This window comes from Coptis chinensis, chromosome 4 (genome assembly GCF_015680905.1).
Source record: "Coptis chinensis isolate HL-2020 chromosome 4, ASM1568090v1, whole genome shotgun sequence".
Taxonomy (NCBI): Eukaryota; Viridiplantae; Streptophyta; class Magnoliopsida; order Ranunculales; family Ranunculaceae; genus Coptis; species Coptis chinensis.
The window spans coordinates 42,164,140-42,191,506 of record NC_141459.1 but is presented as its reverse complement, the minus strand read 5'-3'; the positions used below and the strand labels follow the sequence as shown (position 1 = coordinate 42,191,506).

The 27,367-nt window shown below is 39.0% G+C and overlaps 2 protein-coding genes and 1 pseudogene across 2 annotated transcripts; 2 read left to right on the top strand and 1 right to left on the bottom strand.

The window, feature by feature from the left end:
• Positions 1–1,664: 1,664 nt before the first annotated feature.
• LOC147503546 (uncharacterized) lies at positions 1,665–2,150 on the top strand. Its single transcript, XM_086604887.1, has one exon. It carries the CDS (start codon positions 1,665–1,667, stop codon positions 2,148–2,150), a length of 486 nt encoding a protein of 161 aa, XP_086461013.1.
• A 554-nt stretch (positions 2,151–2,704) lies between these two features.
• Positions 2,705–3,304, top strand: LOC147503545 (uncharacterized). Its single transcript, XM_086604886.1, has one exon. The coding sequence runs from the start codon at positions 2,705–2,707 to the stop codon at positions 3,302–3,304; it is 600 nt and encodes a 199-aa protein (XP_086461012.1).
• Positions 3,305–3,750: 446 nt separating this feature from the next.
• Positions 3,751–27,367, bottom strand: part of LOC147503544 (hydroxyproline O-arabinosyltransferase RDN1-like) — a 38,161-nt pseudogene continuing 14,544 nt past the window's right edge.

Below are 27,367 nucleotides of genomic sequence, written 5' to 3'. Positions count from 1 at the left end.
GCGCCTCCGAAAGGCTGGGCTAAGAAATCTACAGTGACATCCATAGACCGGGTGGAAGAGACAAGAAAGGCGCTGAAGGTAGTTCAAGAGAACTTACATAAAAATCCGCTTTGATTGTACTCGAAAGTGCCCAAGAGTATGAAATAAGAGGAAAACTCGTTTTCGATCGGACTTGAGGAAGTCGACATGTTGCACAAAACCCGACATTGAGTGGTTATGCTTTGGTGATAAATGTAGTGGATACTTCTTCAATGCTCTAAAGGAGAGGATGACCAAAAACATGTTTGGGAAATTACCGATCTTGTGGGGTAAAAAAGAAGAAAAAAAGAACAGTAGCGAGGCGTTTGTGGAATATTACTCGGAGCTTCTTGGGGTTCGTCCACGGCTTCATGTGATGCCGGATATCTAAATAGTTTGAATATGGAGGAGGTTTCTCTTGAGATGAGGCAGTTCTTGGCATCACCTATTACTGATATTGAGATCAAAGAAGCCTTGTTTGGGTTCGAGGATAACAAAGCACCAGGGCCGGATGGGTTTAATGCTTATTTCTTCAAGGAAAGCTGGGCTACTGTTGGAGAAGACTTCAAAAGAGCGATCAAACACATTTTTCTCCATAAAAGGATGACAGGAGGTATAAACTCCACTTTCCTTTGTCTTATTCCTAAAGTGAGAAATGCATCGAGTGTTGCCTCTTTTAGACCCATTGCATGCTGTAATACCATATACAAATGTGTGTCTAAAGTGCTAACCAACAGAATGAAGACTTGTATCTCCTCATTGGTTTCTTGCTCCCAATCAGCGTTTATTCCGGGAAGAACTATCCAAGATAATCTTCTGATAGCTCATGAGCTACTAAGGGGCTATGCGAGAAAGCAAGGCCAGAAGAGGTGTGCTATCAAGCTGGACATAAAGAAAGCCTATGATTCTGTGTCGTGGCATGCTCTTGAGGCCATTTTACAAAAGTTTCAGTTCCCCCCTGTGTTCATTGAATGGCTGCTTATGTGCTACGCATCTCCGTGGTACTCTGTTATGGTAAATGGGACGCCTGAAGGGTATTTTGAAGGTAAGAGAGGGCTGCGACAGGGGGACCCTATTTCGCCATACCTCTTTGTGCTTGTCATGGAGGTTTTAAGTGCTTCTCTAAATCAAGGGCTCCAGTCGAACAGAATAAAAGCCCACTCAAAGTGCAAGAAGCTGGCCATATCCCATCTCTGTTTTGCAGACGACGTCCTTCTTTTCTGCAAAGGCAACATGGAGTCTGTCATGGCTATCAAAGATATCCTGAACACGTTCTCTCAAGCAACAGGATTACATCTAAGCAATGAAAAGACTACACTTCTCACTGGAAGTATGTCTGTGGAAGAAGGACTCGAGCTAGCTGCAGCCATGCACATCTCTCTAGTAACTCCACCTGTTACCTACCTAGGGCTACCTCTTACGGCCTCGAGATTAGGTATACGGGAATGCTTGCCCCTCATAGAGAAGATCACAGCTCGGTTTCAAACTGGAAGAACAAAGATCTAAACAGAGCAGGTAGAGTTCAGTTGGTTAAGTCTGTCCTTTCATCTTTCCTGTCGTATTGGGCCCAAACGTTCGTCCTTCCGAAGACAGTACTTGATAGAGTAGCAAAGATGTGTAATAGATTCATTTGGGCGGGATCAAATATGGCTAGAAAGATGCATCATGCTAGTCATGGGACGATCAGGCTTGATAAAGATCAAGGAGGACTGGGAATATTGGACCCAAGGATTTGGAATAAAGCTGCTTACTGTGGGTTGGTTTTCAAAATTGCAAAGAAACATGAGTGTTTGTGGGTTAGATGGTCATGGGATAATCATATAAAACAGGAAAATTTTTGGACCATGAAGACCCCTCGAGATTGCTCTTGGGTTTGGAGAGGTGTGATGGAGCATCGGGATGTTGCTTGGAGGTTTGTAAGGTACTGTATAGCTAAAGGAGAGGAGACTAGCTTCTGGCATGACCCATGGTGCTCGGGGCCTCTTATCAAATATGAACAGGCGAGACACCTCCATGGCCATGTAGTACCTGACGATGCAAAGGTCGCAGCGGTTGATCACGATGGGGGTTGGGCGAACTATAGGATCTTCCGTGTTGTGAAGTTAAGAAATGGATTATGGAAACCGAGATAAATTCTCACATCGAAAAAGACCGGATCACATGGACTCCAACCAGTACAGGGGCATTTACGATTTCTTCAGCATATGCAGCACTAAAAATGTCCGAAACAAGGTAAAATGGTACAAGATTGTATGGGGGAAGTTTTCAGTACCTAAACATTCCTTTACTACCTGGCTTCTGTTCTCGGGGGCCTTACCTACGCAGAATCGACTGATGAAAAAGAAGGTGATAGAAATATCAAAGTGCTGTCTCTGTGACAGACATGAGGAAAGCTCGGGCCATCTCTTCTTTGATTGCGAGTATTCACAGCTGGTATGGAGAAACTTCAAAATAGCTATGGGGCTGCCGGAAAAGGTAAAATCTTCTCACAATGAATGGTACTACTTAATGCGGATTTGTCGTAGCTCCACGGTGGCAAATGAGATCATACGGGCTATGATTTGCTTGCCGGCAGTTCGAACAATCTGAATGAGAGAACCGGAGACTAAAGAAACAGAGGTTTAGATCGGCTGATGATGTGAGTTTGAAGGTATTGAATAACATGAAAATCTATTTGGGTAAGTCGATGAAAACAGTGAAGGAAGACGAGGTAACAAAGAGGATTTTGAGATCGTTAGGAATTGGAGTAAACTACACGCGAGTGGAGGAGACATGGGTAAAATGGAACAGAGCAGAGGAAGAGCTACCAACACTGAATGCAGATGGTTCGGTACAGGCAAGAAGTGCTAGCTATGGGGGCGTGCTGAGAGATCGTAATGGTGATGTGCTGATGGCTTTCGGTGGCAGTTCGGCAAGACAGTCGGTGCTCTATCATGAGCTTCTTGGAGTGCTGAAAGGGTTGGAAGGTACTGCGGAATTGAACATTCAGCGGCTACAAGTGCAATCAGATTCTATGAGAACCATTCAGATTTTGAGCTTCAAAGAAGAGCCTCCTTGGTACTGCAGAAACTTGTTTGCGCAGTTACAAAAAGTGGTCTCAAAGTTTGTATATGTAAATTTTAAGCATGTATTTAGGGAGGGAAATCAAGCTGCCGACTATCTAGCAAAAGTAAGTAGAAACTGTGTAAATGGAACTATGTACTTTATTCCTCCTATGGATCAAAAACTTGATGAACTGATCAAGGGGGATAAAGAAGGGAAACTGTACTTGCGAGGTTGCCATTAAATAAAAGGTCGGGGTATCCTTAACCCCTAGTTAGTTCAAAAAAAAAAAAAAAAAAAAAACAAAAGAAATAAATTTAGACATTGAATTGCTAAAAGAAGTTTGAACTTGTTACGTCCGGCCAAAACATCAAAATAATAATGACCAACTTGTTCCATCTAAAACATCAAAATAATGGTGACCAACTCCTCCATGTCTAATACTATCATCACTCTCAAATTTCAAGTCATCACCAATATAATGAGCTGCAGGAGCTTGTTTCAAAGTAACTATATAAACCGATGCCCCTCATTTCTTTTCATGAAACAAAATGCCCCAAGTAAGTTAAAACTTTCTTCTTCAACAGTAAATTCTAAAACTTTTCTAGTACTTAGCTGATTTCTTTCAAGTACTATAAAAGTTAACCAACAAAACTAAATACACTAGTCTTCAGCTACTTTAACACAAGTTTAAAATGTGTCCCATCTAGGAATATTAGCTATGGCCTCATTCACCTTTGTCACCAACATGACCTGCAGTTAAAAGATTTTGAATGTAAGGGACTGATGACTAATGAAGTTTTCTTATAGCTATCGGATGTTAAATTCTAGCACAAACATAAAGATATAACGTTATGTATGAATAGCATAATTAACTTCAGGCATATGGCATACCACACTCTCCGGAACTCCAGGTGGTGGCAAGGACAAGTTTCTTGGTGGAGGACCACGAAGATACGATCTCTTGTTGAAGTGCCACTCCCCAATTTTTCCATATGTTAGCTTCCCCTGTAAATGTATCAATTAATAAAATAGATAACTTTAGAACCAATAATGCATCTATCCCATTCATGTGAATATGTCAACAAAAGGAGGATTAACATTACTTATAAATAAAACCAAATGAGAAAAGAGAAAATCATCATCAATTCTTAAAGGAGTTTACAATTAAATGGGAAAAATGTGACCCACCTTCAAAGAGTAGTCACATCCATAAGTATAATGGATAATAAAATTCTTTCCAACCTCAAGATCCCATGGGGGCTGTTTCGCCAATTTTGAAACGTTTTAGCACATGACATAGATAATTTTTTTTTATCTATCACAACTTATAAGAGACAAAAAAAAACCATGTATCATAAAGTCCTTTCGCAGAATATGTTGCACGCCATGCAATGCAGATGCAACAGCATATGCATACCTTGTTGATACACAAAATAAAAGAAACATAGATAGCATGTCAGCAACATATGGAGCTATATGCACCAATTAATTCACACTGAACATAGAAGGAACCTTTATAGAAATTTCACTTACATTTCCAGCACCCATCCAAAAGTCTTGTCAGTCCTGGATCATTTTTCATACTAATTGAGACATTCATCCATGTAGGGGAATTTTTTTCCAACATGGACTATATTCAAGAAATTTAGTTCTAATGAGATGTGGACATGACATTTTTGACAAGCAACAAATGAAGCAGAGAATGCAACATCACCTGAAATGCTAAGGCAGATAATAAAAATGACAATATAACAGCAATGTAATACGAAGAAAAGCAACACCTTTAACAGTAGCAACGACATTAGTAACAATAGTAATAATGACAATCATTTTAGGATCGTGATCTCTAATTAGTATTATTCGCGCCAGGGCACCTCGCCTTCTGGATGAGTGGTTACAACTTTTACATTCCCTTAGTATCTTTATAAAATCGTGCAATGCGAATGAACCACACAGTAGACACATGCTCATCCTGATTTTTCAACTTTTTGTCCATTAATGCATCACAAAAAAATCTACATGTTGGTGAACAATTAAACACTGTCTGTGACAGCGTGTGAATCTTAATACATGCAGTTGTCATTGTACACGTAATAGTAAGGTTCCATAAGAGTGGTTATCTTAACTTTGGTAAAACGGACCTAAGGGTGCATTGGTACAAAATAAAATAAGAGGAATGAGAGTAAAGTATACACTAGATAGGGGTCCAAGTCTATCCTACCCTAATCAGTATATATTGGGCATCTCCAAATCTCCATAAATTTCTCATCACAATCAATTAATGACGTTGAAACTTTTCAATAAATTATGGGAATATGGGCTAAACAGAGAAGGAAATGAAGAGCCAGTAACCAGTTAGTATATGGATATACACAGAACACCATACGTATATGGATGTACTTCTCTGAGTTTATGTTTCTCTCAAGACATAACCTAGCTTGTAATTTTAAGTGAAGTTGCCAAGTTGGTGATCATCATTCTTCAAGAAATGTAGAAACATGTGGGGGCAAGAGCAGGTGTATACAACTATCAAATATGATTAAATAATCAGTAAAATATACTTCATACACTTAATTGGGTCCGGTAGAGGGTATTGTTCTCTTATAACTAACACAAAGTCCCAAATACCCTTGTCTCTCCAGCTCTTGCATGAAATCAGACATAGCATTACTAATAAACAATTTAGTCAAACACTATATAGACGGACTACAAACCCAAAATAGGGAGATAACATCACCCAAACAACACATTATTTCCAGTTAAGCAAATTAAGGAGTTAATAAGAAGACAACTTCTAGAAGATGCAATCTAAGTTTCAGATTGCTAGAACTACAATAAAATTTTCCAAACCAACAAGAAAAGAACAGAAATAGAATGGCTCTTTTAAATTTAATTGCCAAGAAGACACATGAGGATTTCAGAAAAGAGCGGTAATTTGACGATAATTAGGGATTACGCACCATGAGCTTTGAATTAAAATGAGAAATTTAATTTATAAATTTTGAAATCGCAATAAAAAGAAACACATAAAAAATTTCGAACTAAAAGCCAGAAATTCTTACCTAATCAATTGGAAATGGAGATTTTTTGGAAGTGACCAAAATTGCAACAGAGATAGAACAACCTTGTCCGAAATGATGAACGCGACTGGGAGAAATCTGGGAGAGAGAAGAAACCCTAAGTGACAATTGAAAAGAGGGAGTTTTAGTTGTATTTTTTTTGTCTATTTTCGTTTTTTCTCTTTTTATTATTTTCTCGAGCAAGTGATTTTGGAGACTCTTTATCCACGGTAGGTGTAATTTTTGGAAAAACATAAACCACCATTTTTCGGGAAATAGTGGGGAATAAGAATATCTTAAAACAAAATGGGTGATATTTGGTAGTACCGTGGCATATGCGATATTATATACCACTATATCACGTAAACAGTGGTATTTGCTTGTACCTAGATTTGAAAAGCGAAATGTACAGTGGTAAATGACTATAACCCACTGTTATTATAAATATAGTGGTATATACCATTTGACCAACTGTGGGTAATGACCCTTTTTGTAGTAGTGATACTGGCCCCCTGGGAACCCACAACACCAATGGCAACTCAGCATGCTAACGTAGGTCCATCTCACCCACCCTTCTTTGATGAGACTGCTATGAGTAAGATGAGCCATCCTATGGATGCCTTATGTACTATGAACAATGGCATGAGAGACATGTACACTCGCCAAGTATCGATGAAACATACTATGGGCAAGTTAAGGACGAATATGACCACTCGCCACGAGTCGCTGACAGACAGCATGGGCAAATTTCAGCAAGAAATGCGAACTTCCATGACAACATTTCAAGATCACATGACTATTCGCCAGAACCAGTTCCAATGAATGCTCATGGCAAACCAGTACCAGTTTCAAGCTCAGGTGATGGATACTCCAGGCAATATCCAGGAGCAGTTAGCCTCCATGGGAGCTCGTACTGCACGACGTCACAGGACTCCTGGTTCTTCTTCTGCATCCCCTGAGGATTCTCAGTATACGGTTTATTTTCCCAGTCTTGTATATTATTTATGTCGGATATTTTATTTACGTGCTTGAATTTTAATTTTCCAACCTAGGATGTCTATTATTTCCTACATTTTCCAAAATTTCTGCCTTGTCAAATAGTATATTAGTTATCTCCAATATTATATTATATAGGTAGAAACATATATAATAATATTAGTAATAATAATATATATACATATATATTTTTGACGTCACACTTAACGGCAATTTTTACCGTTAACTAATGTTTTGAAAAACGGTCATGAAAACGCGCACTAAAAATGGTCAAAAAACGGTCATGAAATCACATCCAAAAACGGTCAGAAAATAGCTCAATTTTCTTTCTATAAATAAGTTCAACACATCCTTCACATTCACTTCTTTCATCTTCTTCCCTCTACACTTCTTATTCTAAATATCGTTTTTTAGTTCGCTACAAATTTCAAGCTGCATGGATGCACTAGAAAAGTTTGAGCAACAGCAGATTGAATATGCTACTCAAGTCTTCATGCTCGGTTGTTTTATTATAGTAATATTGTTAATGTGGCGTATAGTCCTATCTAATATTTAAGTTTGTATTTTATTTCCCGTGTCATTATGGTGTATTTTCACATCTCTGTACGTTGTTACATCTTATTATGATATTATATCTACATCTTCATTATCCTTCTACTTACGCTATTTACGCAAAAAAAAAAGGGCACTCCTTGTAGTCACATGCCCCATTCTTCCCATCCACACTACATCCACTTTTGCGCCATGTTTCAGAAGATACACGTGGTCTAACTACCCTGTGACACTTGGATTCGTATTTTCTGCATCTTCGGATTGGTGCCTATTTATAGCAAGGATAGACACCTCTAAAATCCAACTTCCCTTTTCCACTAAATTTTCTTCACCACTCTATCTTTAATGGCCCTCACTTGAATTTTCGTGCCCGAGCAAAATTTTATGGAAAATTTCCAAAATGGTCTTTTTCATCCTTTTTTTGATACATAAAGTTTATGTCAAGGATGGTTCCCTCTATTACATCATAAGCAGGCATTTTATTCCAGAGAATTGGTCCTGCTACTCTATAAATACGGTTATTCCCAAAACGGGCAATTCTTTGTCCATGCAAACGGATGCGAGCGTGAATTGACTATGGAAATCATCTCTGAGGTCCTTCAAATTCCCATTATGAACCAGGGGGTACACCTTCAGGATTCACCATTCGACAATATCAGGCATCTAATGTTTGCAACTATCCTTCACGGCGAATATAACAAGAAAAGTTATATTGTTTATCAGCGATCCTTGCAAAGAAACCAATTACCTGTGATCCAATGGCTACCTCATAATGTGCTCGACACATCTAAGACTTTCGAAATAACAAAACCCCTCGTCCATCTCCTATGGGTCTTGCAAACACTGCAATGATTTTTGCATTATTAAATTTCTCTTGAACGCGATCGCACATGCCAGGAAAAAGGCTGCTCCTTTGCCAACCATTGTGACCCTTATCATGATGTGTTGGGGTTTTCCTATTACTGCTCCTAATACACCTCGTAGAACAGCTAACATTCTCATCATTCACTTAGTTTGTATGAACTGCTTTTGGACTCTTGACGTTGCAAATAACCATGTCGGTGCAGAAACCGGCGAAGCTTGTTCCGCTGACAACATTTTCATTGAAAATGCAATATGCAACGTATTTAATCCTATGGAAAGCCTTCGTTTAATTCACCAAGCACTAATGACATTATACAAACGTTAGAACATTATCATCACTAATCTTCTTGAATTTCACGACCTGCAGACAATACAAGAAGAGAAACAAGCACAATTCTTGCACAACCACAACTAGTTCTTGGCAAATCACACTCTCATAATGGAGAACCACGCCGAGATTTACCAGACACAGAGCAAAATGTTGCAACGGGATGTTGCACGGATTGATGGCATTGAGAATCTTATAAATGGATTTCTCTCACAAAAGGACCCTCGCCGTTACTTGGTCCCATGACACAAATTAGATTTTGCAATTTTATGTTCTTTGTCATTTTCTTTTTAGTTTTTAAATATAGTGCAATTTTCTTATGGTAATTTGTTTTTACTTAGTCATTCCCATCGTATTCTAATATTTGTTTATCTTTGTCTACAGGTGGCATCTTTATTCACCCGTCTTCTACAATGGCATCTCCAAAGATGATTCCAGAACAATCTTTCCATTCGTTGCTGAATTTTCTCCTGCATATGGACATCTCTTCAGAGATTTCATCACACGAGTTGGTTGGAACTCCCTTATTCTACACCCAGAGCAGACATCTCTAGGTTTGGCAACTTATTTTTATGATCATATGGAGGATCTACCTGTTGTACATGGTTTCGTGTTGAACGGATTTGCAATCCATACTGGTAACACCCGACACCCTTTTTACGAGCCAGCAGTTGCTATGGCTTTGGACCTTCCTCCCTTTCATCCAGACATCCTCATTCAATACATGATACAAAACAACTTGCATGACTATTCTTGGGAAGATTTTGCCGCCCGTTACGGCGATGGCCTAGCCCAAGTCATTGAATGCGCAGAAGTTGGCCGATGGCCAGACATCACTATTCCACTAGCCAGTATGACCATGAATGTTGGGACTGCCATGTTGTTTATTCTTCTAAACATCATGGGGGATTGGCATTTTTCCACTGCCTCAAAATCAGCTTGTAAGACGTTCCATTCCCTGGCCCAGCAACATACCACCTTCAACATCACAAACTTAGTAATTGAGAACCTTAAGAGGGCTCGATCTTTTAGGCAGCACTATATCACTTTGCCAGTTATAGCATGCAGGATAATGAGGATGTACTTCCCACAGTTTGCAGCCACTTTTCATGACTGGGTAAAGTTAGACTCTATGTGTCCAACAAACAAGATAGTTCATTCTTTGCGATTTCGGGTATGGCGGCGCCTTGCAAGGTATCTAAAGAAAGTTCGTTGTTTCCCTGATGATGATAAAATGATAGCTTATCTGGACACTTCAAGAAAGGGGAAGTGGAGCGAAGTTTGGAAGGCTATGATAGATTGGCGTGACGCAAAGGAATGACATTTCAACAAAGACGAAGAAAGAATGGACCTACCCCCAGTTCGTAATTGGGGCAATGTGAGTTGATGTACATATTTGTTTTAAGTTTTGATATAAAAAATAAATAACCTAACAGTGTGCTTTCACTTTTATGATGTATAATATATAGTGTGTTACAATAAATTTCTTTGGAAGATGTCAGCTATATTTTTGCTCAGAGCCTTTTAGGTATATTATTTCCTCCTCTTAACACTTTGAGGACACAGCGTCCGACTGTTTAGGGGTGGTGAGAACCTTTCGCAAAAATTAAGCATGCATAGTTGTATATAGTTTTATTTTATGTCTAAAGAAACGTATTTAGTAACAAATTCTCGTTTCCTTTTCTGTGATGAAAAACATTTAGAAATCTCACCCTAGCATCAGAATTAGGACTTGTTCTTAGAAACTTAATTTAATACGTATGCAATAGTTTTTACATCTTTTCATGAGCATTCATGCATTGACTATCATTAAATGTACACAGTAGTAAGTTTCTGGGACCCACAGTTAGACAACTTAGTTTCCATATCCTATAAGAATCTAACCAAAAAAAAAAAAAAAAAAAAAAAATGTGTGATATGTGAGTAATTACACAGAGGAGTAGTTTTTCCGAATAGAGAAGTTTACATGTCTACTTACTTGATCACTACCCGAATCCTAGGCGAGAATTTAGGCCTTCTTTAGATCGATATAGCAAAAAATTCACACCTGTAAATTTTGTTACCACTAGTCGACCCACTGAACCTGATAAGAGCCCAAAACTGTAGTTTTAACCCTTTAACAGTCATACTTTTAGACCAATTATGTGAGTAATAATTAAGAGTTAACACTGATTACGTGTTTTTATGCATTTCAGGCTTCAAGGTCCATTATGTGCAGAAATGTGCCACTTTAGCGAGATAAAGGAGCAAAGGTCGGTTACTAAGTAGTTCCGTGATTAAAGGACAAGTTTCGAGAAGACAAAGCCTTTCTAAAAGCCCGGTCAAAAGCTGAAAAGTCGACGCGGGCAGAAACAACACACAAAGTCAGCAGAACTTCCGAAGGACATATCTTTAGACTCAGACCTCGGAATGGGGCCTACCTTATGTCAAAACGACCGGATCGGAAAGAGCTTTCCAATGGTCTAAGTCTTGATCCAATCAGAGGAGCAGAAGTAGATGGAAAGTCTGTTGAAGCCAACTGCAGCTGAAGAGGCCTTTCTGGACTGAAAGAATTGGGTTTTGGGCCTGATTCTCTGGCCCAAAACATGGCTCCAAGCCCATGCACGATTTTTGGATCTGAAAGTATAAAAACAAAAGCTTAATTCTTTGTTAATGGTAGATTTTTAGGTTAGAAAATAAAAGTAGCTTAGAATAGAAAGTAGCCATTAAAATAGCTTCTAGATCTAGTTTTATTTAATTGTTTTTGATTAAGTGTAGTTTCAAATCCAATTATTGTATTAGATTAAACCTTGGAATCTTGTTCTTCATTTTGATTAGGTCAATAAGTAGTATTTCTATCAACTTCGATTTTTGTCATTTCCATTTCTAGATCCAATTTCAATTCCTGTCCTTATTGCATTTTAGTCATTAAATTAGATTTCATTATTGTTTAATTAAGTAAATTTCAATTCTTTATATCATGTTTAGTTTAAATTTAATTGGAAATGATTGCGTAATGATTCTCAGCTAAACCTCCATTAGAGGGGGTTGAGAAGCCTTGATGAAAGCTTGATTCGATTAACGTGGGATTCGCCGTAATTTCCTTTCCACTTTAGAAACGTTTAGTTCACCATGAGAATGGGTTTAATCGTTCACATGCTAGTTATTAATTGGTAGAAATGCCATGTGTAATTAGGGATTAGGAAGAACCAATTGTTCTCACAAGCGATTCAATTCGGATTACGACGATTTTTAGTTAATAGGATTAAGTCGAGTTAAGGTGGAATCAATTCCCCTCTAACTCCTTATCATCGAATCAACGTAGCATTCCCTTAGTTATTCCTATCGTCGACTAGTTGCATTTCGTGGGTAGTTGTATCGTAGTCTAGTTGCCTTTTTCGTAAATCTCTCATTAGACTTTAAGTTTAGATTACTTACACGTGAGAACACAGCATGCGGAAGGACTAGGAGTGGAACGAATCACTCTACTCCACTATATCTCATAAACTTGAGAGTAGAATCTTTGATAAACATAGACCCATAAGATCAAGTTTAGTTTTACTTGCATTTAGAGTTCATCGCTTTATTTCGTAGGTAAGACTATTCAAATTTTATCTTTTATCAAATGGCGCCGCTGCCGGGGATCGAACCCGGGTCACCCGCGTGACAGGTGGGAATACTCACAATCCTATCGAAATAGTGTGGAGTAACAAATTCGTTCCACTCCTATTGCTCTAGCATGGAATTGTTTTCTAATCTAATTAGTCGTTTTTAAGTTTAATGAGAGTTTTATGAGGGGAAATTATACTATGATGCAATATGAAATTGATTATTTGAATTTAAACTACGAATGCTATCGAAATATGATTGTTTATGAATCTAGATAAAGGATTAGAGGGGAATTGAATCCACCTCGAATCCAACTTGATAACCTAGCATAGGTTCTTGTATCTCGATTCTTACGTTCTTACGGCAAGAATTTCGAGTTCTAATCCCTAGTGTTCATGACATTTCAACCAAATACTAACTAGCATGTGAGGTCGTCCACCCATTCTCATGGCGAATCACGACCTTCTAGAGTGGAATAGATTCTACAATGCTTCTACACTATACCACTAAGTTTTCATCAAGGCTTCATCAACCCCTCTAATGGAGGTTTTAGCCTCGAATCATCAACCCATCATTTCCCATTGAATTATAACTACACATCATATCAAAATTCTAACTTTACTAATCTAAATTAAACAATAATTGAAATCTAATTAATTAACTAAGAATGAAATAAGAACAAGAATTTAAACTAGATCCATAAATGCAAATGACAAAAATCGAAATTGAATAATAATAACTATTTTATTTATCTAATTAAATGACGAACAATCATTCAAGGAATTAAATAAAAACAAGATATGAAACTAATTAAATTAAACTAATTAAATCTAAAGGAAAACTAGATCTAGAATTAATTAATGGAGGCTACTAATCTAATCTTTAATCTAGGTCTAACTATCTACCATTAACAAAGAGCTAAACTTTGGTTTTTATACTTTCAGAACCAAAAATCATGCATGGGCTTGGAGCCATGTTTTGGGCCAGAGAATCAGGCCCAAAACCCAATTCTTTCAGTCCAAAAAGGCCTCTTCAGCTGCAGTTGGCTTCCATAGACTTTTCGTCCACTTCTGCTCCTCTGATTGGGTCAAGGCTTAGACCATTGGAAATCTCTTTCCGAGCCGGTCATTTTGACATAAGGTAGGCCCCATTCCGAGGTCTGAGTCCAAAGATACGCCTTCGAAGTTCTCACGACTTGTGTCAAGTTTCACCAGATCGACTTTTCAGCTTTTGACCGGGCTTTAGGAAGGCTTTGTCTTCTTGAATCTTAGCCTTTAATCACGGAACTACTTAGTAACCGACCTTTGCTCCTTTATCTCGCTAAAGTGGTACATTTCTGCACATAATGGACTTTGAAACCTGAAATGCATACAAACACGTAATCAGTGTTAACTCTTAATTATTACTCACATAATTGGTCTAAAAGTATGACTGTTACAGGGTTAAAACTACAGTTTTGGGCTCTTATCAAACCACCCCCAAACAGCATTTTGCTTGTCCTCAAGCAAAGATGAGAAATTAGAATAAGTGACCAAAAATGGAGTTTTATCTACTCTTGTTTCGCTGAGTGCGATTGCATTGACCATATGCAACAAGGCCTTAAACCATTAGGAATTCCCTAGTGAACGAGTTATAGCCTGGTGAGAGTTTTCCAGTGAAGGTACTCACAAACTTCAACTTTACTACAACGACTAAGAAATAAAACTATTGTTTTCCTCATTCATGTCCCAACTATCTATACATCTCACTAGCAATTGAATAAGAATAACTAAGTCAAAAACCTAAACTAATATATGCATAATAATTAATCATCTATGATACAAATATATATACTATGAGTAATACTATGAAATGCCTAGCAGGTTCGTTTCTGAAAACTCGGAATAGCGTCCTTAAGTAGGTCCTCACATAAATGTCAAGACAAAAACCACTCTGATTTTTCCACTCAAGTTTATTTACTCCGATTAATGCGGTGGGCACACTTTTACCTTACAATCTCAATGACAACAAGGAAGCCGGAGTCGATCAAACACATCTGCCACTTACTATCACACTAACCTATTCCTAATTGAGCTAGAGGTCTTTATTAGGTGTTGCGGGGATTAGGAGATGGTTTAAGAAGGAAGGAAATGGATATTCAAAAGGACAAGTCTGAGATAATAGAGTCTTCATATTATGTAACTTAAAGAAAACCTTGTTATTTTCTTTTGCTTCTATACTTTGTTTTCATCCTTAGCCATATTTTTTTTTTCTTTTCTTTGGCTTTTGACTCCCTTTATTCTATTTTTGGAGTTTTTATTTATTTCTATTTTTTTTTTTTTTTCTTTCTTGGATGGAAACTTCTTTTCTTTTTCCAAGCAACTAACTAATTTTTGTTTACACGGTGTTTTCTCTTCTTCTTTCTTCACTCATTCTATTCTCAGACTTATTCTAAATTGGGTAGGTTGATTTATTTTTTATTTTGTTTTTGTTTTTGTAACAGGGTAAAGGATTTGTGGTTTATGGAAGGCTAAAGAAAGGCTAAGAGGGGCTTACTAAACGAAAATAATTCATAGGTTTGAATTTCTGGCTATATCGATCCAAAGAGGGCCCTAAATTCTCGCTTTAGGATATGGCATAGTGATCAAGCAAATGGACGTGTGATATCTCTATCTGGATTTTACTTCTCCCTTTGTGTCATTTCTCAAATGTTTCATTTCATATCTGACTTTCGGCTATATTTTCACAGGATTTGTAGAATAAGTACTCTAGCCTAGATTTCAGAAACTTACTGCTAACAATCATAGATACTCATGTAATATATTTATAGATAGATGCAGAGATTATTACCTACATATTAACCTAAGTTTCTAACAATTATTTTGATGCAAAAGCTACGTGACACTTCTAGATTGTTAAGAGCATAGAGAAAGAAAACAATACCAATATTCCTAAGTGTATAGCATAGCTTATTTATTTATATTTTTGAATTTTAAAAATTTTAACTAGAAAACAAATGCATATTATACATATCTATATCCTAACAGATGCCTTAATTACACGTGTTTTTATGCCCCCAAACAAGAATCATGCTTTGTCCTCAAAGTATTGTAAATAAGGAGGGTAGGAAAAATACCATGGAAACGCGTGAAATTCTGGAACATCTGCAAAACAAGGTTAGAACATACTAATATAGAAAATAAAAAACTGACGCAACTCTATAAGAGTTCCACCCATTATGGGGTTAACAGAATTATATTGCTTGGGACATAAGCAGACACTAACTGAAACTAAAAACTTACCATATCTCCCGCTTATGCATCCTCCTCCTCGTTAACGAGACGAGGTTCCTTCGCATCCTGCCAGTCCATTATAATTTGCCAAGCTTGCCGCCATTTATCATCGACTAATGCTAACCTGTTAAGTGTTATCATGTCTGATGGGATGTACGGGGCAACCAAATGAGGCTGCACCTGCCATCCCGGCCAAGTCATTATTCGCAATGAGCGAACCACCCAATTGGTGGGTCTCATGACTTCAACCCTTTTCCAATCAGTGAATTGTGCACATAATTCAGGTAAACAACTACGCATGATGCGGCTGACCAAAATAGGCATAAGAAGATACTTATGCCTCATGCTTTGGGCTCTCTTAAGACTAGTGACTAAAACTCGGGGGATGTCATATCGGCAATGTCCCTCAGCTAAAGCAAGGAAAATGTCACCAGCAGCATCGCTTTTTCGAAATGAACCGCCATTCCCCAAAATATTCATCGATGAATAACATGGTGGTGCCTACGCTTAGGAAAAGCTACCAAGGGCAATGCTATATCGCCCGGTCCATTACTCGAAATACCCTCCCCATAATACTCATGGAAATATGTATAATCATAATCATATGTATGCATTATCGGTCATATATGCCCATGTGTGAACAGGATCGTATTGGTAACCCATTAACTAAAGCGACCACATTTTTATCGAATTGATGTGTCGTGGTCCTCGACTACGACAAAGAATTCTTGTTCTCCATCCCGATTACAATAGAATTTAACATGGTCGTAGAAATAAGCAAGAAGTCGTGGTGAATATCAATCGCCATCACTTACCGGTTAGATGACGCCATCCTAATCAGCAGGATTCTTTGTCCGAACCAATGTCCATAGGTCTCGTGCCCAAACACATCTTTGAAGGACTGTTCAGGTATGACTATAGGAGATGTCATCACAATAACTCTTTGAATAGCTCCACAAAAATCCCGGAATGACCGTCCCTCAAAAATTCAAATTTTTCGCTCAAGCGTATGGCGCGTATCTTCGGGTAGTAGGGCGCGGTCGCGCTCGTGTGTTAATGATTTTACAGTGTTTTGGGCGCGGGTCGCGCTCCAAGAGGGCGCTGGTCGCCTCGACAAAATTTTTCGAAAATGTAAAGGCGCAGGCCTCCGAAGAAATAAAAAACCGGAGTTTAGAGCAAAAAGAAAGAAAACTTGGAGTGGAAGGTGCGGGATGATGGTGGGATGTATTGTGGTTTGTTAGTGTAGAAAGGATGGAGTTTAAATAGGTTAGGAGCTTCAAAAAGGAATCGGGAAGTTCCCTATTTGTTTGAAGGCAATTTCCGGAAATAGGAAAATTCCCAAAACCGTAAACGGAAACAAGCCATTTTCATGATTTCCTAAAAATCCTGGTATCTTTCATACTGGATTTAGAATAGGAACTTCTAAACTCTCCTAGATTTCATGCTACCACCACACAAGTCATAGATATGCCGATATCAGCCAAATTATAAACCTTTCCTCCAAGACAACTTAACATATATATGATCATATAACGACTTATGCTCGGTCTAAATATTTCCACCCCCAAACAAGTCGGGAAGGTGGGATAAATGATAAAACAAGCAGTACTCGAAAATAACCAATTATATTAAAAAAAAATAAAATATAAATCAAACAACATTAAATAAACACATTACTATTTAAATTTAACTACTGAATTAAAATCCTTCTAATAAAACGAAATTATGAAATAACAGCGAACTCCAACTGGGGTGAACACCTAGTTTTGTGATGATGATGGACCCTGAGATGGAGATTGGCTCTGGGATGGAGAATGACTTGAACCATCTGTCGCCCTCGGGCGACGACGCTCATGCCTGGCTCGGACTCGGGCTGAAAACAGAGTCCTCCACGGGTGGTATCGTCGTAGCATCTCTATTCGAACAAGCGTTGGGCTTCCATCTCGATCTGAAGAAATCGTGATAATCGGGTTTGTTGTTGCTGGTGGATAGTCTCCATGTTAGACAAGATATCGTCCGAACCCCTTCGAGCATTTCAAATCTCCTCTCGAAGGTTCCCTTTGCTTCTTTTGAACTACTATCCGCCTATTTCGGATATCTCCACAAATACCATAAACGCATCGCAAGGCGGTTTGCAACACACTTGCATCGTTCTACATTAGAATTACACTTCTAATGCATCTTCATCCAGCCATGTCATATCTTCCCTTTCATCCTCCGACTCATCCATTTTTTCTTCGCATAACGGCCAAGTCTCTTGGATGCAATCCATATAGATACTTGCATTAGAATGCAATTTGATCTTAATAGGAGCAGATCTTTGACGACAGCTCTAAAGGAGAGCATGATCTTAGTGATCAATACCGGGAAGAGGCGCTAAACTCTTCCCCACTCCTCGAATCACATTAAACATTAAATAAAGGATGCAGAAATTATACTTCTTTGTTTGCAAAATCCAGAGAACGTGTAGACATTGCGGGCCGATATCACTGACTTTGTCTTTCCCGAGGACGTTCCTACCAATCCACTGAGCTACAGCCAGTTGATTGGTTCTCAGGGTGGTCTGGCGGACGCAATGGGATGTCGGATTGTATTCACCCTCCACGACAAGATCCTTCATCAAAGCAGGAACTCCAAAGATCTCGAATTCCTGAATTGTCGCTACTAGGTTGCTTTCAAAGCGTAATTCCTAACAGATTCAAATAACAACCGCCGCGTTACTTCTCTCCGCGTTCCTCCTAACTTTATGAAAATCCTATCCCCTTCCAATTCTGGCTTTTTATAAAACTGTTCTACCAAATCATAGTGATAGAACTCCTCAGTTGAGTACCACAGTCCGTTCCAATGTCTCGTGAACATCTCCGCCGTAAAATGGCTAAAACGGAAGCAAACGCGTGTTCGGCAAAATTCTACATCGTAGCGCCATTGAAATTTCTTAGACTACTAATGGTTTGTAGACTGTGGGGGAGGCGAGTTTTGAAGAAAACTACTAAAAACGGCGTTGGTGGTGGTGGTGGAAACTATAATTGTTGGCTGTTTTTCGAAGTTGGGTTGGTGGTGATGATTGTTTAGAGAAGATTTAGGTGGATTTGATTTCCTTGGTGTAGGTGTAGTTAGGTTTTCTTCCCTCTCTCTATATTTATTTTTTATTTTGGTTTCCAAAATTTAATTGAACTTGTAACCGGCGGTTTGGGATTGAAGTGGAAACACTGTGCGTGTAGGTTGGGAAGGAAGGAGACGCGCAACGTGCGTGCGGGTTGGGCCCAAGCCCAGTTTGAATTCCGAAATTTTCCGATTTTTTCCGCAAATTCAAACTCAATTTGTCGCTTCAATACTGGCCCGATTTTGGCGAATGAGTTATGGAAATGATCAGTAGAGAATTTCCGATCCAATGATGCATAAAACACTTAATTCCAACCATGGGTGACGTATAAGAGGGTGGAAGAACGCCGAGAAGCGCGTGTGTGGCGTAAGTTATCGCGAACGAAGGAAATCTAAGTTTAGATTACGTCAACCCAATTGAACTAATGGGCCTAAACAAAGCCAATGGAAAGTTCGAACAATCCCGATGGAAAGATCGACTGCCCACCCCCAAACAAATTTGCAAACACAAAATTTGTTTACAACGTGGGTCGTTTAAAGTCAGATTCCCAAGACTTGTTGGATTGCTATTTCTATGATTTTAAGAATTTAATTTAATTTTTATTTGTTTATTATAAGAAACACGAAAAACAATAAATACATAATTCACTCCATAGAGGAACATGACTCAAAAACCGAGAAAACATGCAAAAGTGGAAAACGTGAATTCTGTGAACTGTGGACTTAGGATCCGGTACTTACAGCCACACACTCCATAGGGAGGGCCCGGTTACCTGAATGGTGTACTTATCAATATATGAAAATGAAAGTAAGTACACCAAATGACAAGGGTCAGTCCTCATAGACAGGGTCCTATAAAAGGACTTCCTCTACATCAGGGGACAGAAGTTCATGAAAATGTTTTAACCGTTGACCATTAACTTGAAAGGTACTGTTGTCATTTGGATTTACCAAGGTGATTGCCCCATAAGGGGTGACTTCAGTAACTAGAAAAGGGCCAGACCAACGGGTTTTTAGTTTGCCTGGGAAAACATGTAGATGGGAGTTGTAAAGCAAAACCTTTTGACCCGACCACAAACTCTTTGCGCAGATATGCTTATCATGAACACGTTTCATGTTAGCTTTATAATCCTTCAGCGAGATCATACTTAATCGCTACGGATTTCTTCAAGCTCATTCAATTGCAACTTGCGTTTGACACCTGCCTCATCAATATTGAAGTTAAGGCTTTTTATAGCCCACAGAGCACAGTGCTCTAATTCAATGGGCAAATGACATGGTTTTCCAAAAACAAGTCTAAAGGGAGACATACCTATAGGAGTTTTGAAAGCAGTTCTATACGCCCATAAGGTATTCGATAGACGCTTCGACCAGTCTTTCCTATCAGGGTTTACAGTTGTTTCTAAAATCTTTTTGATTTCCCTATTAGAAACTTCTACTTGTCCGCTAGTTTGTGGATGATAAGGAGTTGCTACTTTGTGTGTAACTCCATACTTTTTCACTAGGGATGCAACAACTCTGTTGCAAAAATGTGTTCCACCATCACTAATGATGGCTTTAGGAATGCCAAACCGACAGAAAATATATTCTTGAATAAAAAATACAACGGTCTTATGGTCATTGCTACGGCAAGCTAGGGCCTCTATCCATTTAGACACGTAGTCCATGGCAACTAGAATATAAATGAAACCGTGGGAAACCGGGAAAGGACCCATGAAATCAATGCCCCAAACGTCGAAAATTTCTACGATCAAGATTGGATTTAATGGTCTCATATTACGTTCCGTAATTCCCCCAAGTTGTTGGCAACGTATACACGTCTTGCAATGCACTTGGGCATCCTTAAAAAGGGTAGGCCAATAAAATCCACATTGCAGAACTTTAGCGGCTGTTTTCATCCCACTGAAATGTCCACCACACTCTTTGACATGGCAGAACGATAGAACTTCATTATATTCCCACTGGGGAATACAACGACGAATAATCGATCCGCACAATACTTAAAAAGGTAGGGCTCATCCCAAAGAGTATAACTTAACTCGCCAAAAACTTTTACGCTCATTCCTTGACCAATTATAAGGCATAACATCAGCCGCTAGATAATTTACAATGTCGGATACCATGGTGCTTGAAAAATGGCATCTGATGCTCATCGGGAAAAGAGTCCGGTATGGACTCGAATCACCGATCGTCGTTTGTGAGTCTAGATAAGTGGTCGGCAACTACGTTTTCGACCCTCTTTTGTCCTTTATTTCTAATGTGAACTCTTGCGGGAGAAGGATCCATCGGATTAATCTCGCTTAGCATCCTTCTTTGCAAGAAGGTATTTAAAGAATCGCTTGGTCCGTGTAAACTAAAGTTTTAGAACCAACCAAATAAGGACGAAACTTATCTAAAAGCGTAAATGACGGCTAAGAATTCTTTTTCTCAGTAGTTGAATAATTTCGTTGAGCATCGTTTAATGTTTTACTAGCATAATAAATGACAAAGTGGACTTATTATCTAGTTTTTGTCCCAAGATCGCACTAACCGCATAGTCACTAGCATCACACATGAGTTCGAAAGGTTTAGACCAATCGAGGTCAGTATAATTGGTGTAGAGGTTAGGGCGCTTTTAAAGTTTCAAAAGCCTGCTTACAATTAAAATTAAAATCAAAGATTGCATCTTTCAATAGCAGATTAGTTAAAGGCCTAGCTATTTTCGAGAAGTCTTTAATAAATCGCCTTTAAAACCTGCATGGCCTAGAAAGGCTCTAATATCACGGACAACCGCGGGTTTAGGCAGAGTCGCTATCTTATCTAGTTTGGCCTTATCTACTTCGATGCCATCACTAGATACAATGTGACCTAGTACTATGCCCTTTTCACCATGAAATGACACTTTTCCCAGCTTTAAAACGAGGCTCTTTTCTTCACACCTTGTCAAAACCTTAGACAAAGTTAGACAAACAACAGTGAAGGAGTCTCCATAGATAGAAAAATCATCCATGAAAACTTCCATAAAGCTCTACCATGTCACTAAATATATGAAGCATACATTTGGAAGGTTTCGTGAGAGCATTACAAAGGCCAAAAGGCATTCGCTTATAGGCATACGCTCCAAAGGGACATGTTAAGGTAGTCTTTTCTTGGTCATCAATATCAATAATAATCTGAAAATAGCCCTGAGTAGCCATCCGTAAAACAATAAAAAGCATGACCAGCTAGGCGCTCGAAAGCATTTGATCTATAAAAGGTAAAGGAAAGTGATCTTTTTCGTGTCATAGCATTTAAACGCGTCAGAATCAATACAGATCCTCCATTTCATAGGACCTTATGTGACAACATAGTCACCCTTTCCGCTCTGAACCATGGTAACTCCCCGATTTCTTAGGAACTACATGAATGGGGTGACCCATTCGCTATCGAGATTAGGGTATATGATACCGCGATCGAAAGTAATCGTAAGATTTCTTCCCTAACCACCTCTTTCATGGCGCAGGGTTCAAGCGACGCTGAGGTTCGCGAGAAGTCTTCGCGTTATCCTCCAAATGGATACGATGAGTGGAAACATTAGGGTCAATTCCCTTAATGTCAGCTAGGGACCAACCAATCGCAGACCGATGTTCCCTAATCACCCGGATTAAACATGTCTCTTCATCCTTAGATAACAGAGAAGATATAATTACCGGATGACTACTATCCGGATCGAGTTGAATATATTTTAACTCTGGGGGAAGGGGTTTAAGCACTGGGGTGGAAGGAAAATCAATAGATGTTTAAAATTGGGGTCCTCATTTTGCATAATGAATACTTGCTTAGGTAGCAAGTCTTCATACTCAAAATGTGGAGCAACCGAAGTGTCTACAATTGGTGTGGACTCAAGGATGGTGTTGACTTCCTCTAAGTAGGAGTCATTTACAAAATCTGACTTTCCAAAAGAAAGGAATTTGTACATATTGTTTTCGTGGAAATTTGTTGTTAAAATAATCTTGAGCTAAGCTCTCGATCATGCTAACCTCCCCATCTATAGATCGAATCGGTAACCGCTTTCATCATTTTAAAAACATTTACCTCAACTGTGAGATGGCCAAAAGATAAGGACATCTTACCATCGCAGCAATTAATAAGTGCGTTAGTAGTTGCTAAAAAGGGGCACCCTAAGATGATCGGTACAGAGTCATTAGCGACTTCTGTATCGAGGATAACAAAATCCACAGGATAGTAGAAATCCTGAACCTTAACAAGCACGTTTTCCACTACACCCTTAGGATACTTAATAGACCTGTCCGCTTATTGCAACGTTATTTTTGTAGGTTGCATTTCCTGTAGACCTATTTGTTTATACAAGTAATAAGGGAGTAACTTAACACTCGCCCCCAGGTCTAATAAAGCGGTTGTCGTGTGGGAATCTCCCAGGGTGCATTTTACAGTAGGACGACCAGGGTCCTTGTACTTAACAATTCCATTATTTTCGGATAAAATTGGGAATTATTCAGTTAAAAAGGCGTATTTAGGTATGTTGGTCTTACGCCTAGTAGTGCACAACTCTTTTAGAAACTTAGCGTGATTAGGTAGCTTTTTAATAGCTTCGAGAAAAGGAAGGTTTATCGTTAGATTTTTGAAAACGCTCCTAATCTCCTCGGTTGGTATCCCTTTGTTAGCATGGCTAATTTTTTGAGGAACGGTGGTTTAAGCTCTATATTTAGCGTATGGCTCGACTTGATGTGTAACCTTGGCTTTCTCGTTTCTTAGGTTGTGGTTTAACCGGTACCTCTACGGTGGTAGGTTCTTCAGTTTCTATTTCGCATCTAGTTCGATATCCGGTGTAGAGTATCTTGATGGGGTAACTATAGGCATAGTTACTTTGTTATCAACCACTTTTCCGAGCGGAGAGTGGTGATGGCATTTAGGTCACCTACTATTGTCGTTTCCGTACTAGTATTACCGTTTACCTTAAAGGTGTTTGTTGTTTTAGGGTTTGGTATCGCTTGTCCTGGAAACACGCCTTTTGGTTGGGTTTTCTCTTGGGCTAACTGTTGCATGCCCTGATTTATGGATTGTAATATCTGTTGGTTTGATTGAGTCATTGATTGGAAAAGTTGTTGGGTAACCTGTATAAAGGCGCGATCTGGTCGTCCGGTTGTGTAGGTGTAGTAGTCACAGGTGGTGCGACTGGAACTATCTCACGTTGATTATTTATGGGTGGGTTTTGATAGTTACTATTGTTAACCGGAACGATACCTCTATTGGTATTATAACTATTATAATTATTCTGACCTTGTGCTACACCTTGTCGTGGTTGTGCTTGGTTGTTATAATTATTATAATTTCCTTGACCTTGTGCCTGTCCTTGCCTAGGTGGAGCTTGATTATAGTTGTTTGTTTGCCTAGCATTTTGGTTATTAAAGCCTGGAGTTGTAACTTGTTGATTGTTTCGCCAACTAAAGTTGGGATGTTGTCTCCATGGGGCATTAGGAATAGGATAGTTATTAATGGAGCAAACATTATCTTGCTCTAATTGTTGTTGTTCATAGGAGGGAGGACAATAGAGTCGGGTGCTCGGGGACTCAAACAGAAATTACATGGGTTGGAGTTGACATTCATGACGGGAATAGGCTTTTCTTGAATAGAAATAGCCTCTACTTTTTAGTTAGAGATTCGATTAAATTTTTAAGTTCGGTCGGGTTTCATCTTAAACATACCAGCCTTAAGCTTAATAGAAGAAGAACTAGCGAGGCCGGGGGGATATCATCACTCCCCAATTGTTATTAAGCGTTTAGTTTGTTCTTCTAAAAAATTTGTAAGCCTCTCGGTGCTCCTTTACTTAGGAAACTACCCCCATTCATTATGTCAAGGACTTCTTTATGGTGATGTTGAAGTCCTTTGAAAAGGCACGAACTAACGTGTCTTTTGCTAGATTATGGTGTGGACACTCTATAAGCGATCGGTGAAAGCGATTCCAAGCCTCGAAAAATGATTCATGAGGGTTACGTGGAAGAAATGAATCTTGGAAAGCATTTCATCCGTCTTTAGGGGTGGGTAAAAATGTTCCATAAATAGCTGGACAAGTTTAGCCCACGAGTCCACGAAGTTAAAGCTTAAGGGGCTTAACCAAGATCTTTGCCTTATCGGCTAAGGTGAAGGGAAATACCCTCAGTTTAATTTGTTCCGCACTAACCGTAGGATGATGGAATGTTGTAAGGACTTGTTCAATCCTACGCATGTGTTGGTAAGGTTTTTCATGGCCTAAACCATGGAAAACGGGTAACAAATTAAATATGTTTGGGGGAATTCGAAAATCCCCCACTGGGTCTGCTAGAACGATGCAAGATTTAGGGCTATCGCTCAAAGCTTTGTAGAAGTCGGAGAGAGGAGTCTCTCTTTCTTCAGCCCATTATGTCGTATGGTTGGTGGGATAGTAGTTAGAGGTGTAGTGATTGGTATACTCGATATGTTTGTTTGTTGACGGTTAATTACATTCGGTGTTTTTCTCCACCGGACATCTTAATCTCATGCAAGTCTAAGTCTAAACACGAAAACAATCCAAACAATCTTGATATATTAGTATGAACCTCTAACCGAGATCTGAGGTATGGAAGAAAGGAATACCTGATAGCGTCCTTGCTTCGCTTAGGAATAGCGTCTGTAGAAATCTGTAAAATTTTGCATAGGCATCGCTGCTTTGGTATGAGGGCGGTCGCTACCGGTCCAAAACCATAGCGCCAGGTCCAAACTATAGAAACGAAGCTCCGGCGGTAATTCTGTCCCGGAATTTTTCAACGCTGAAACGAATAACCACAGTATGAATCAAACAAGGGTGGGTGGGTTTAATGGGACTCAAAAATGACTAATTCTACTATGAAAACAATGCTAAAGTGCAACTAAGATGGCAGCGGTGCCATTTGATAAACATAAAATGAATAGCTTACCTACGAAATGAACGATGAAATCAAAACGTAAGTTAACTAAACTATTTATGATGCTATGTTATTTATCAAAGATTCCTACTCTCAAGTCTATCGAAATAGCGTGGAGTAACAAATTCGAAATAGTGGAGTAGAGTGGAGTTCATCGCTTTATTTCGTAGGTAAGACTATTCATTTTATGTTTATCAAATGGCATTTATATCTTAGTTTCACTTTCAGATATTTTTTTAGTAGTGTTAGTACTTGTTCTTAAAGTCCCATTTCACCCACCCACCCTTGTTTGATTCATACCGTGGTTTGTCCATTTCGAGTTGAAAAATTCGGTCGAATTACACCGGCCTTGTGCTTCTTCCTCATGAACGCAACCCCCCTAACTCATCGGACCACGAAAGCACGACCCGCCCCCATATGTGGAGCGACCATTTAAACTCTGGAATTCTAAGATACACCGAGCGCGACCGTTCTATATGAATTCGACCAGCCTTATATCAAATTTTTTTCGGATTTCGGCGGTTTTGATTCAACTTTGATCTTTCATATTTTTCAGTGTTCTAACCTGTTATATACACTGAACAAGCGTAAACAAGGCGCTATTCATAAGCGAAGCAAGGACGCAATCAGGTATTCCTTTCTTCCACACCTCGCATCTCCTGTTAGAGGTTTATACTAGTATATCAGAATTGTTTGCAGTGTTGACGTGTTTAGCTAAGTTGGTCTTAACCTTGTATGAGGTTAAGGTCTGGCCGAACAAAAACACCGAACGTAAATACACAACAACATCAACAATCAAGTCTATCTAGTATACCACCCACTACACCTCTAGCTACTATTTCACACACACCACCCGATATAATGGCGGAAAAGAGAGACTCCTCTCTCTCGACTTCTACAAAGCCTTGAAATGATAGCCCCAAATCTTGCATCGTTATAGCAGACCCGGTGGGGATTTCGAATCCCTCCAAATATTTTAATTTGTTACCCGCTTTTCATGGATTAGACCATGAAAACCTTATCAAGACACGCGTAGGATTGAACAAGCCCTAACAACATTCCACCATCCTACGGTTGGTACGGAACAAATTAAATTAAGGGTATTCCCTTTCACCTTAGCCGATAAAGGCGTCTTGGTTAACTGCCAAGGCGCCTAATTCTGTGGACTCGTGGGCTAAACTTGTTCACTGTTTATGGAACATTTTACCCACACCTAAAGACGGATGAGATGCTTTCCAAGATCCATTTCTTTTCGACAAAATCCTCATGAATCATTTTCGAGGCTTGGAATCGCTTTCACCGATCTCCTTATAGAGTGTCCACATCATAACTTAGCGAAAGACACGTTAGTTCGCGCCTTTTCAAAGGACTTCTACACCACCATAAAGAAGTCCTTGACATAATGAATGGGGTAGTTTCTTAGCAAAGGAGCTTCGAGGCTTATAAATTTATAGAGGACCAAACTAAGCTAAATAACAACCGGGGGTAGTGACGATTACTCCCGGCTCCGCTAGTTCTTCTTCAACAGCTTAAGGCTACCAAGATGTTTGAGGTTAAATTAGATCCCGAGCTTAAAACTCTAATTGAATCCCTCACAAAAAGGTAGAGGCCATTTCAGACAACAAAAGCCAATCCCCGTCATGA